The sequence below is a fragment of the Octopus bimaculoides genome, chromosome 11 (genome assembly GCF_046866305.1).
Source record: "Octopus bimaculoides isolate indiv1 chromosome 11, ASM4686630v1, whole genome shotgun sequence".
In the NCBI taxonomy this organism is placed as follows: domain Eukaryota; kingdom Metazoa; phylum Mollusca; class Cephalopoda; order Octopoda; family Octopodidae; genus Octopus; species Octopus bimaculoides.
Window position 1 is genome coordinate 17,344,018 of NC_142938.1, and position 14,027 is coordinate 17,358,044.

At 36.3% G+C, this 14,027-nt stretch overlaps 1 protein-coding gene across 24 annotated transcripts in view; it reads right to left on the minus strand.

Moving 5' to 3' along the window:
* LOC106881609 (uncharacterized) overlaps window positions 1–14,027 on the minus strand; it is a 254,873-nt gene that overhangs the window by 50,700 nt on the left and 190,146 nt on the right. For 15 of the 24 annotated variants that reach the window (XM_089359568.1, XM_089359569.1, XM_089359566.1 and 12 more), the window contains 2 exons: window positions 12,496–13,068; window positions 1,084–1,204 (listed from right to left, as the gene is read on the minus strand). In XM_089359568.1, coding sequence (XP_089215694.1) covers window positions 1,084–1,204; window positions 12,496–13,068 — 694 coding nt within the window. Of the gene's footprint in view, window positions 1–1,083; window positions 1,205–10,536; window positions 10,585–12,495; window positions 13,069–14,027 lie in introns of all 24 variants that reach the window. The other 9 variants (XM_089359564.1, XM_089359559.1, XM_089359558.1 and 6 more) reach the window with 1 other exon arrangement.

A 14,027-nucleotide genomic window follows, 5' to 3' on the forward strand; every position in this document is an offset into this window, starting at 1 on the left:
CAACCTGAATACTAAATTTGTTAATGAGCTCATTACTAACTCTGCCTCTGTATATGGTTCGCAAGCCATATCTATCTCTGGCTTCTTAGTTTGTATTTGTTTTGGGGTTTTCATTTAACAAATCTCTTCATATTGTTTCTTTCTTCAATTTTCAAGCATCATGGTGGGATACATCATGTGGCAAGTTAAAATCCAGTGATATTATTAATGATTTAATTAGAGAAAGAGAACTTGAATTTGAGAAGATAAAGAGATATATCAATGCCATTTGTTCACATTTTCTGATCTAAGTTATTCTGAATGGAATTTATACCTGAATTTGAGCAGATACGACAAAGTTGATTCTGAACAGGAATAGAGTGATCAAATTGTTAACCATTGCATCAATGCTTTCATTAGTAATGTAGGCCCTACAAACCCCTTGAACTTAGAAACAAAGCTCATTGAGTATTTTTTTCAACTCTTTCCTAAAGGAAGTGTTTGTCAGGATGAGTGAAAAGACCATGTCAACAGAGCAACACCATTTTTGTTACATCAATGGAGGAGATAAAAGCATCTCCTGGAATGCTTTTCTCATGAGAGTTGTGGATCTTCCAAGTTACAGAGACTACTGGGACACAAATTCAGCACTGAGACAGAAAATTAATGTCCAATCGTCAATATGAATGAACATGCTATCTGTAATCAACTTACTTGTATTCAACCTATTTGGGCAAGTGACTGTGATTGTGACATGACAACAGGTAAAAACCACATTTACTAAGTACACTAATTATCATTACATCCTATCTCCAAGTTTTATCCAAGTTCATGCAATAGTTATATTTTTATGATTTTTAAACTGCACAATGGCATTTCATCAAAATCTCTAATTTCTAAAAGGATTTATTACAGAGAAAGTACACTGGGAAGTAAAGAATTAAAAGAATACATTGGATAATGTAGTCAGGAGTTTACAATGTCTGAAAAAAGATGGGATGGTCGTGATTGGAATACTTTTGATCATGGGTCCACTTGATAGGGGACGGACTTGGAGTTAAACAACAGTAATGACCAAGGGGGATCCAACAGTCAACAACTTACCCAACTCAATCCGATGTACAACAACTGGAGTGTTTTGATCCACACCACCCCGAATTAAAAACCCAAATCCTTTCTCACTTTTTAACGATTGGCTGATCTTGATTGTCCGCTCAACAAAATCCTGAAAATATTTTCAACAACAAAAAAAAAATACTTAGGTCTACAACGAAAAAACAGTAGATACATGACACTACAAGGAAAGCAGCAATTATGTGACAACAATAATGAAGAAAAGATGGCGTCAAAATAGACGAATGGTTAAGGTGTTGACAGCTGTCATAGAAGAGTCGTGAGTTTATATCCCTCATTGTCATAGATTATGCTGTAGGTATAATATTTCATGACTCTCTCTTCTAAATCAAGTCATCAAACCCTTGTCAGTTTGTATAGGTAGTAATAATAAAATAGGTTAATGATGGTTACAGAGGTAGTGGTGATATTGTAATAGGCACAATGTTGGTGCTTTAGTGATGGCGAATGCAGATGTGGCCTTATAATGGTGATTGTACTGATGATAATGGAGGCTGAAGTGGGGATGTTAAAATGACAGTAGAAGTCATGGCAGTAGTAGTGTTGAAATGACAGAAGTAATAATAGTAGTGGTGGCAGTTCTCTAGAGGTGGTGTCAAAATGGTAGCAGTAGTAATATGATAAAGCTGACAATGATGTAGTGGTAGTTGTAGTTGTGGTGTTGAAATATCAACAGTAGTGGTGCTGGTGCTACATTGGTGTAGTGGAAATGAAGGCTACATGTAACACTCCAGTGGATGTATTAATACAATTATTAAAAAACTATTTCGACTACTACAGCAACATTACTAATATCATAGGATGGGTCATAGCTAGACTGCTTTTGATCTTAGGCCTGCTCAGTCAGGGTTTGAATTGGGTTAAAGTACAAGTGACACACTATGTCACTTGTACTTATTTTAATAGCACCAACACTGGAGGAGACATTAAGGAATAGATATACAAGGATTGACTTTAGTTCTAGGAAAAAAGGAAAACACAAAGCATGGCCTCTGGATAGAGAGAGCAGAGTATGGCAGCTATTATTAGTAGCACTATGTCACCATGTTAAAGAGGATTCAAAAATTATTCTTATGTGTGATGGTTACATAGAGAGGTTCCACGGGCAGACCATCTCAGCAAATGATTGAGGATTTTCAGGATTTTGTTGAGTGAGGTCATGTTTTGTACGTTTACCTTACCGTAGGACCAAACTCCCTAAATTCATAATCAACTGTAACTCAAGGGACATCTACCTTCGAAAGGCTGGCTAGGCTTCATATACTGAGATAAACATTGAATACGATGAGTAAATTGATCAAGAAGAAAATAGAAAGAAGAAAAATCTCAGGACAGAAAAAGAGGAATAACAGAAAACTCAAACAAATAAAACATATGAAGGCTAAAGCAGTTGATGGCTACGGTAGAATGGGGACTAAGCAAGTTGAAGTCTCTGTCTGAGAAGGTTAAGAGACAGCTGAAGGCTCTGCTATGATGGTTGAAGATTAAGCCCGAAGAAACGTAAAAGAGTTAAAGGCTCTGACAAAGAAGGCTAAGAGAAATGAATGCTCTGAAAGAAGAAAACAAAGATAAAAAAAACAAACAGAGGAAGAAAAGAAAAGAAGACTCAGATTGAAGAAGAGGGAGGAGGAGGAACTAGAGGAAGAAAAGGATTACTGATTTTATCGAGTTTTAGTTTTCTTCCAGATACGTGCCAGACAAATATTGTGGTAAGGTTTCACAGGTAGATAGAACACTTTTAGACAAAGCCTCAAAGTCTTGAAACAAAATGAAAAAGGATAATAAAAAACCCACTCCATTATCTTCAACATCCTCTTTTGTTTCCATTAGGGGTAATCTACAATGTAAGAGAAGTGATGTACTCAATACTGGACGATCTGCTCTTGTTATTGATTCTTGTCTGTTGCAACGTCGGCAGCTTTGTTAACTCTGTTTCATCCAGCTAGATCCTTATTAAACTCCTGATCCTTAGATTAATTACATACTGTCATTAAAACATCTTATGATTTCAAAAGTGATAATCAGAACAGCACATAATTACAGCCACAACATCTACAACTAAATGTCCTATTAAAACCGTAACAACAAACACCATAAAGGCAATTGTAATAGAACAGAAATTTAGTACAACCACCACCACTACCACTACCACCACAACCAACATCATTGTCACAACCACACTGATCACCAAGACAACCATGATGATAGCCACTACTACCACTACAGTTATCATTACCATTGTCATACCACCATAACAACAATCAACAACCTGAATAACTTACTCTAACCACCACCACCACCACCACCACCACTACCTTACTACACTATAGTTGGATTACACAAGATAAAAAAATCACCTATAATGCTGTACTGATCAACACTTATACTATGCCTGAGCACCAATCAACCAATTTGACCCTATCCCCACCTCCACACATGTATGTACGCATGCGCGCACACACACACACACACACACACACACACACACACACACACAGTCTGTGGTGGCACAGCTGTTTCTAGCCCTAAGTTGAATGGTGCTCTGTCACACAATAGAAAACAATATTTGACTTGAAAACAAACAAGAAAAAAAAAAAAAACAGAAAGATCAAGAGGGAATGTGACTGCATGAAAGTTTTGTTCAAAATTTACATGCTAACAAATAACTCTGGGGAGGAGTTTAATCAATAAAATCAACTTCCAGACATGACTGGTATTTTATTTTATTGACCATGAGAGAATGAAAAGCAAAGTTGGCTTCAGTGGGATTTGAACTCAGAACAGAGCCAGAAACACCTGTCACCAAGCATTTGGTACAACACACTAATGATTCTGCAATAATTAATAATAAAAGTTACTTGATGACCCTGCCAGTGCTGATGCCACATAAAATGCATCCAGTCCACACTGTGAAGTAGTTGGCATTTGGAAGGGCATCCAGCTATAAAAACCATGCCAAAACTGACCTCATTTTGCTGGTGCCACGTAAAAAGCACTCAGTCCACTCTACAGCGAGGTTGGTGTTAGGTAAAAACCATGCCGAAACAGACACAGTAGCCTGGTGTAGTCTTCTACCTGGCCAGTTCCTGTCAGACCATCCAGCCCATTCTATATGTATATAGATATATGTATATATATATGTAAATATAGATATGTGTATATATCTATGTATATATATGTAAGCAACAAACAGATGTATTAATTTAACGTTCAGGAAGTGAGAAAGTGTTTTATGTTTCAGTCCTACGCTCTTCAACAGAAAGGAACACAGAAATAAACAAAGAGAATAAAAAATGTTTAGTGGCTAGCAATCAATCATGGCGGATAGACTTAGAAGATAACTAGCTGAATACCTGTCTGTCCTGCTTAATTTAAGGAAATACTTTCCTGTCATCATGGTAATTGGAGAGTGGTATGCTGTAGCTTTACATTTTTTTAATATTTTAAGATTTTTCTCTATCTTTGTATTGTATTTCAAATGCGTAGTTGTCTATCAAGTGACTTGATCAGAAGCTGTGTGTTGAAACTGAAGCAATTGCATCATAAAAAGGAACCAAGCTAGTCATTTAATAGACACACAAAAGCTATTAAATTCACTTTAAATTCATTTCATGCGCTACGAAAATTTTCATTGCACAACTATGACCTGGTCACTGAAACAGGTCCACTGCAAGGTGTTGCACTGGGACTATGCTAGTGACCAGCTTGGAGTTCTGTGATAAAAATTTCAACAGTTCATGAAATATATTTGAAGTGAATTTAATAGCTTTGTCTGTTTATTAAATGACTAAATTTGCTACATTTCATAATATAGTTGTGTCATCAAATTATAATCTCCTGATATATGAGTTGACTTTAGTTTAATAAAGTCCAACATACATGTAAAATATCATTAATTTTAGGTTTCACTTATACTTTTTTAAGTCAGTTTTTGTTTTTAACATGTTTATCACTCTGTCGTTTTAAATTTCTTTTAGATACACCCATATACATATATATATTGCTCCAGCATGACCACAGCCTTATGGGTGAAATATGTAAAAGAACAAAGAATATATATGAGTTCTGATCAATAAGTATCCGGACTATCACCATAGGAATGAAGCTAAAGCACACAGAGTAAAGCCACTTGGCACAGATTAACCTTCAGCTCTGCTGTGCATGCACACTAAGTTTTAACATTCTAGCTCATCTCCGCTGTTTACAGCAGTGCTTAGAAGGAAGGTGTGTAGTGTGTGAGCATCACATTGACCATGACAGAGAAAGTTGTCATGGCGATACCTACTCAGTGGCCTACGCAAAGTTGCAGAAAGTGTATGGAGAGGAGTGTACGAGCTGCACACAAGTGTGCGAATGGTTCAAACGTTTCCATGATGGCCGAAAAAATGACAATATTGACACACATTCTGGGAGACCTGCAACCATCAGAACTGAGAAAAACATTGCAGATGTGCATGCAGCTGTGAGTGGGAAATCGTTGAATCACCATCCATAAGTGATCAGAGGATGTGCAGATTAGTTATGTTTCAGTTCAATTCATTATCACTGAAGACTTGGGTACGAGATACATGTCTGCCAAGTTTGTGCCAAAACTGCTTTCAGCAGACATCAAAAGTACACTTGGGTTTCACTTGCACAAGATCTTCTTGATGGTGTTGAGAATGATGAAAACTTTTTGAAAACTTTCTGTAGGCCTCTGAGTAGGTATTTCCAAGCTTTGGGCAAAATTTGATGCAGATTCTCTGCTCAACTTTTTCTGTCATAGTCAATGCGATGATCACACACTACATACCTTCCTTCCAAGCATTGTTGTAAACAACAGAAGTGAGCTAGAACATTAAAACTTAGTGTACATGCACAACAAAGTTCAAGGTCAATCAGTGCCAAGCAGCTTCACTCTCCATGTTTTAGCTTCATTCTTGTGATAATAGTCCGGATACTTATTGATCATCGTGTTGAATTATATATACAAATGTATAAAAATAGGAGATGAAAGGAACAAATAGGGAAAGTGAAATACCATGCTACACAAATGCCAGAACAAGCAAAAAAACCTGACTAGAACAAAAGGAATATATCAAAATTCATCTACAAAGACTATAAGCATATGAACCCATGCAGGAATGTTAGGTGTGTGTATTTATACATGCATATATGTATATGTATGTGTGTGAATTGTATGGAGGAAGGTTCACTCAATATATGTGGACACAACCGTCACTCAATGATTTACAGGAATGCTTTGAGATCATGAAGACCTGTGTTCAATTCTTCTGAGGAGCACTTGGGTAAATGTGTTCTCCTGTTACCCCAAGTTAACACAAACCTTGTGAGTGAAATTTAATACATGAAATTTATATGCTAGCCTGTTGGCTGCAGAGTACCTGTAATTCAAAGGGCCTGTCTTATCACATGGATTCTGCCTGAAGATTACATTCCAGGTACAAGTGTACATGGGAAACATTTGCTTCTGTCATTCAATGAGTAGATGATTCAATTGATGAAACAACTGGAAAACACTGTTGAAACTAATGGAGGGTCAGTTTAATATATATATGTGTATATAATGAAACACAAAATATATATATGGCAGACAAGCACTTGAAAAGGATCAAGGCATCTTAAAAAACCTTCAAAATGTTATCTTGGAGCTACAGTCAACACACATACCTGACCCATGTTACATCATTCACCAATCTTTCAAAAGAAAGATGGCTCTCTCTGTCCATTTATCTCCTTTTTTTTTTCATTCTTCCTTCTCTCCAGTGATACCTGGTGAAGAAGTAAACTAACCATTGCCCCCAACCTTTTACAGTTTTGTAGCTCACCACAAAACCTTTTTTGGCATTGGAGTGAAGCAGAAACAGAATTGTTGCCAAAGGTTGGCAGCAAGAGGATAATCCCACATTGAATTTTGCCAATAGCCTTACCTATGCTAAATTTGGTAGCATTTGTTTGACACAAATGGTTCATCAGTTCATTTTGTTATAAATAAATGCAAATGCTGATGGGAAAAAAACTCTACGCAGTCACTAGATCTGTGAAAAGTAGCAGCTATGTTTCATTCAAATCACATGACTTTTGCAAAAAAGAACATATTGGATAATGTAGTCCTAGATACACTATGACTAAAAAAGACAACAATGTTGGAAAATATTCTGCTATATGTCAGCACAATCAAGAATAATTTGGGGCTAAGCAATAACAACAAATTCATGCAAAAGTTTAAATTTGCATAACTGCCTAATCTACATTAACATGATCAAAGGCTTATATATATATATATATAACAGTACATGTTATGCTAAAAGGTTAAAAACAAAAACAAACAAAAAGAAAGAAAACAAATGGATGCAGTGTAAGTTAAAAACAATTGCAAAAGATGTGAAATAAAAAAAAACAATAACAAACACAACACATAAAACAAGAAAGCAACTAACTGCATGGTTATGTGATACATCAGCCACTACAGAAATAACAAGATCAACAGAACTTTTAAGAAGCAGTGGAAACCTACAAGGCTACAACACTGCACAACTCCTGCAATTCCAACTATGAAAGAAAAGAAGTTCACATCCTTCTTACTTCACTGGCATCAGGGTAACAGAAACAGAAAATAAGAATCTGATTTAATTTAGTAAAATTTATCTTCCAAAAACATTTCATTGAAAATTTGACTGGCATCAGTAAAAGAGAACTATAGTGATCCCATAACTGTTGTGTGGTTCACAATCAGGCCTTGCAATGTTGCTTATGCACACCTTGGCTGAATGACAGAAGGTTGCACTATTATTTTCCCCTCGTCTTGCATTCTCTCCTCTCTCTTCTGTCAACTGTGCACTCTTCTAAATCATAACATCCTATCATCTCCCCACCATCTCTGCTAACCGTATCATTCTCATGACTCCTCACCATTTTGACCCTCGCCCTTCATAGGTCTAAGAGATAGCATCAAACCACCTTCATTCTTCTGTCCAACACACAATAGTTTCACTTCTCTATTGTACATCCATCACTCTTTCCCCTCTAGGTCACCTCCATTGCTACCTAATACCTACTCATACCTTTATCTGATCCCTTCTAGGCCACTACTGTTGCCACCCATCACCTCTGTAAAGTGGTTGGCCATAGAAAGGGTATCCAACCACAGAAACTGAGTCAAATGACACATCTAAGCACCACTCTATGGAAGCAGTGGCTTATAATCACAGGTGACTCAGACTAGGAGGGTCCTGCCAACGCATGAAAAGTGGACATAAAATGATAATGACAATGCAGCAATGTGTCCTATTACACAAGCAACTGTTACAAAGAAATGAAATGTCAGCAGTTGCAAAACAAAAAAAAAAGCCATAGATGAAATGGTCTTTTATAGATTTTGAAGAATTTTTTTTTATGCCTATGTTTTCTTTTACAGCTAAACACTTTTGTTACATACCATTAATCCATTCACTGTTATGTGCAAGGTGCAGATGGAAACTATTGCCATCCAGAGACATTCAGAGTTATGTCCCTTGCCTAAAGTTGCAACAACTATTAAATTTAATAGTTCAATACAAAGTTAAAATTCATTATGCATCAAATATGTAATAATGAATTGTTGGTGAGTCAGCTCCTTCACAATCCATAGTTGCTAGCAGCACTATGTAATAGTTGAAACAATATAGTTGATGAGTTTATACATCTTATGGTGAAACAAGCCACTGTTTAAAGACTACAATATATACATTCTTTACCAACAATATATTCACCTACTACTTGATGATCTTCCCAACAAAAACTGACCATACAACTAGTTTTCACCAATCAAAATAGAGCAAAACCCCTATACATAATGCATACATTGTTGTAACTTAGGAGATAAACTGCTGCTAAACTAAATTTACAACCCAGGTTGAATTTCTAGTCAAAAATATTGCAACTTAACTACATTAATGATTTTGCAAGAAGTATGAACAATAACATTGGTAGCCAATAAAGCTAATTACCACAGGGAGAGATCTCTGATCTCAAAAGATGAAGCAATTGATAGCATACCAAACTACTGCCTGGATAGATAAATATAGAAATAGCTTCAAATTCATTTTGTCATTTTGTCCTAAATTCTGATTTAAATAATTTCAGATTTTAGCTCCATTTACTATTGTATGAAGCAGATGGATGGATATGTCCCGAGACATAGCTCTAGTCTGAACTCATGTAATTTATTCAAGAAAGCTTGATATATCTGGCCTACAAATGAGTGAACATGAGTACATAGACTGAATTGTCCTGTACAAAGACACACTAAAATGCTAGAAGATATGTAATATGTATATGATATAATATGAACAAGTGATAGTCCAATACTTTATCCACTGATGTATTCTACTATTAGTTCCACTCTTCTAAACAGAATAATTATCTATTCGGTCATTAAAAAAAAAGAGATAAAGATCAAGAGATTTCATCTAAGTTATAGTGCAAATGGTGATCCTTTGTTATTTCATCATGTTGGCAAAATAGCTGTCAGCAATATTCTTAAAACTTGAATAAATAGCTTTAAACACATCTAGGTGTCTTTGATGAGTTGCTTTTAATAAAATTATAGTTTTTCATATGGTTAACCTCATCATTAGAAATTAAAATATTTCTATTTGCATTTACACTATGTTTTGATCAGCACATAGAGATACCTGGTGGATAAGAACCTTATTAACCTTGATTTGGAAATAAAGGTTCTTAGTTCAAATGGTTGGTGCTATGCATAAACTCAAGAATAAGACCTTTGATGATAAATGAGAAGCAAACTAATTGAAATAGTATAGATTTGCATAAATTCTAGCTCAAACATACAGGTTCATGATGCTGGAGCTTATCTGAATTTCAGATACTTTAGGCAACTGGAAGTACAAAACCTCCACTCTAAATGGGATGTCAATCCATCACAGGGTCAACCCACAGCTCAAGACCAAATATTTGCTTCAGTTGCTTGATCATGGCCACTTGAGCATGTCTCTTAGAGGCTGATAATATGTGCATCTCTGATCATGGGCAGGAGTGCTGGAGTAGCATCATAGCCCTGTGTTGAGAGGGATTCTTTGGTGTTTGAATAAATGTAACAAAAGCAAAGTTTGAAGGAAGTATTAGCTCTTTTTCATACCTTACTCAAAGAGCACATGATACTGCTTAGTCCAAGACACAAATCCACAATGAGCCTAACATCCTAACTAGTAGACCACGGGTTTTCAAATGGATATACATAGCACGGATTATACTATCGTCAAACACAATAAACATTTGCTTACATGTACCAAATAATTTACAGTTTAAATTTCAGCTATTTTTCAAAAGATGTTTCTGTTACCTGAGGTGAGCAAAGAAAGATGGGACAAAAAAAAGTCACACAAGAACAAAGGAATTAATTTCTTACTACCATCTTACCTCACACTCATCTTTAATCCATCCTTCATCAGTTTCAGAAGAATCAACCTTTAGGAAAAACAAAACTGACACAAATAAAACCCTTGCTGCATGTCACCAACATCCAGCTGCATTTTACTAATTAGGATTCTTGTGGGTTTTGTTGTTGTTTTTTATTACTTTTCCTAATGTGACTTTCCTAATGTCGGTAGTCATGAAATCTCCACTTAGTTCTTTAACTTTATCCTTTCCTTTTAAGCTGTCTAGCTCCCTTGCATTTACTAAGATTTTCTTTAGAATCAAATAGTTGCATCTGTGCACATGTTTGTATGTATAAACATACATACAAGTGTGTATCTATCGATCTATATATATATATATATATATATATACATGTATGTTTACACATTCATATTCTTTTTTTCTTTTATTTGTTTCAGCCATTTGACTGCGGCCATGCTGGAGCACAGCTTTTAGTCGAACAAATCAACCACAGGACTTCTTCATTGTAAGCCTAGTACTTATTCCATCGGTCTCTTTTGCCGAACTGCTAAGTTACAGGGACGTAAACACACCAACATTGGTTGTCAAGCAATGGTGGTGGTGGTGGGGGGGGGCAAACACAGACACACAAACACACACATACGACGGGCTTCCTTCAGTTTCCATCTACCAAATCCACTCGCAAGGCTTTGGTCGGCCTGAGGCTATAGTAGAAGACACTTGCCCAAAGTGCCACGCAGTGGGACTGAACCATGTGATTGGTAAGCAAGCTACTTACCACACAGTCACTCCTGCACCTTGATATAAATACACAGATACATTGTCCCTATTTTCTATAGAGAGGCACTAATGTTAAATCATCCTGAAGATAAGACTAGAGTTCTAGAAATGTTACAGAAAGATTTAGGAAATTTATGGTTCTAAACACTGTTAGAGCACATATGAAATTCTTTCTAAAAAATTTTATGAAAAAAGTAAATAAAACCAGAACACTTGTAATTTCAATGCAGAATGTCTGGATGAGTCACAGACCCTGTCCCTAATTTCCACCAGGTAAGGAACAACTTAAAAATGGAAAAGTTAGTTTACTAAACTCCTTCAAATTCTTACCTATTTTCAAATTATTTCAAATGATCCATCCAGCCACACACACACACACACACAAGTATGCATACATATTTATGAATATATCTTTCTATAAACACGTGTGTATAACAGACAGACACACACACACACAACATACACAGATATGTGTGTAGATTTATTCTTCATGAGTGGCCAAAACCTAGTATAGGCTGAAGAATGACAAGTGACGTAGATAAAAAAAAAACATACTTCCACCAAAATGAAAAAGTTATTTACTTTACTAAACTCTTGATTATTTTTCTAATTGTTTCGTATGAAAGCTAGATAGTGTATTTCCTTAGAAGTTTAAACATCAGCATCAAAAACTACTACCACCAAGATTATTCTAATAACACTGTGCAATGAGATTTTAATATTTTTTTGTCTTTGATCAGTAAGTATAATTTCGTATTTGCTTCTACCTAGAAATCAAAGAAAATGATTACTATTCCCCTTCAACTTTGCTTTTGTGACCTGGACATCAATGTTTAGAAACCGACCTATTTTCCATTACATTTCAGACAAATCCAGTACTGGGTACTGAGTAGTGGCTGACAATATGTGCGTCTCTGATCACGAGTATTGGGGGAACATCATAGCCATGTGTTAAGAGGGGTTTATTTGGAGTTTGAATAAATGAAACAAAAGCAAAGTTTGAAGGAAATATTAGCCATTTTTCATACTTTCTATGGGGTAAGCAAATAGGAAATAATAGTTGCTATCCAAGGACATAAATCATGCTACACAGTGTAATTACTGTTTCCTCTTTTGACTTCACTTAACCTCCATTCCAGGTTTACATTTTCATACAGTCACAATCAAGTTGACCAACAACGATTTTACTTAACCTACCTTATCAGGTCTTGGAGAAGAAACCCTCTCCACTGGAGCAGATGAAATGTTGGAGCTGCTTTTCAGCTCATTGCTTTTGGATTGATGAGGCAGTTCGTTCTGCAATACCTGTTGCTGCTGTCTTCTTCGGTTGTCTGGTGGTGGTGGTGATGATGGAGGTGGTGGCACTAATGAAGGAAACTCCACTGAGGGCAGCGGTTGTTGCTTCTCCTCCAGTCTTGCAGTTTGTTCGATGTTCTTCAAGTTGTTTGCTTCAACATCATTCTTTGTCCTGGGGCTCCTTACACTCTCAACACTTTTCACCTCTGACTGTTTCAACACTGGTTCTTCTGTCGTGTTGGCTGCAAACACGTCATCTTCGAAATTGTCGGTGGTGTTGTTATCGTTCTTGTTGCTAGTGGCATTGTTGTTGTAGTTGCCACTGATCCTGTTGCTTCTGTTGTTCTTGCTGTTGTCTTCGATGGTGTCACTTTTTTCCTTCTTTATCACAGTGTTATCACGTTTGGGGCTGATCGATGTTTGTGACACTGTTGTAGCATCACCTTTTCTCGAAACATTTTCATTTTGGAAACTCTGTCAAATGAAACCAACAAAATAGACAAGACAATTTATTAGACGAGATATATCATATATTAGACAAAACAAATCAGAAAAGAAGATCATCATCATTTAATGTTCACATTTCATGCAGACATGGGTTGGATGGTTTAACAGGATCCAATGGGTCTTAAAAACTGCAGCATGCTCCAATGTCTGCATTGGCCTGATATTTATGGTTAGATGCCTTTCCTAATCACTAATCACTTTCCTAACACTAATCACTTTACAGCAACTAGTGGATGTTTTTTTTTCATAACACCAGCAATAGTGAAGTTGCCATGCAGCCTATAAAACTAAGATCCTTCCTCTTCTTGTAGCTACGGTAGAAAGAGAGGCAGCTTTATGCAATGGGACAAGGGGTCAAAGTGAGAGAAAAGGGTTCAGAACAAGATTCTTGCTGTAAGGGAGCTAGACAGCTACTTACATTATAAAAAAGGGGATGGGAGTGACCAGGTGAAACTGGAGGGAGATAAAAAATAGGGGTGATGAGGTGTCAGGGAGGGCAAGAATGTAGGGGAGAGTGAGAGATAGAGTATGGATAAGAAGGTAGATACTATGATGAACAAGTGATTAAGGGATGATATGTGAGGAAAGTAGGGAAGGGTAAGCAACAACTGTAGAAAATGGGTGGGGTTGAGGGTGATCAATGATATGAGTTAGGGGATAAGAGATGACTGACAATGGAGAAAAAGCAGGCAGGATGGTGAAGAGCAGCAGAATAATAACAATAAAAACAATGTTACGTGTTTTGATTAAATGTAATTATCTTGATATATAAAAAAAAGAATGTATGTATGCTCTAAGTTATAGGCTGCAATTTTGCAACTCGACAGCTGAAATTTTGCTTAGGAGTACACCTTTCCAATGAGAATTCCATAGACTCCTCTATGTTTTCAGAAGGATAAGGAATGAGAAAGTCATCCATGTTTTGT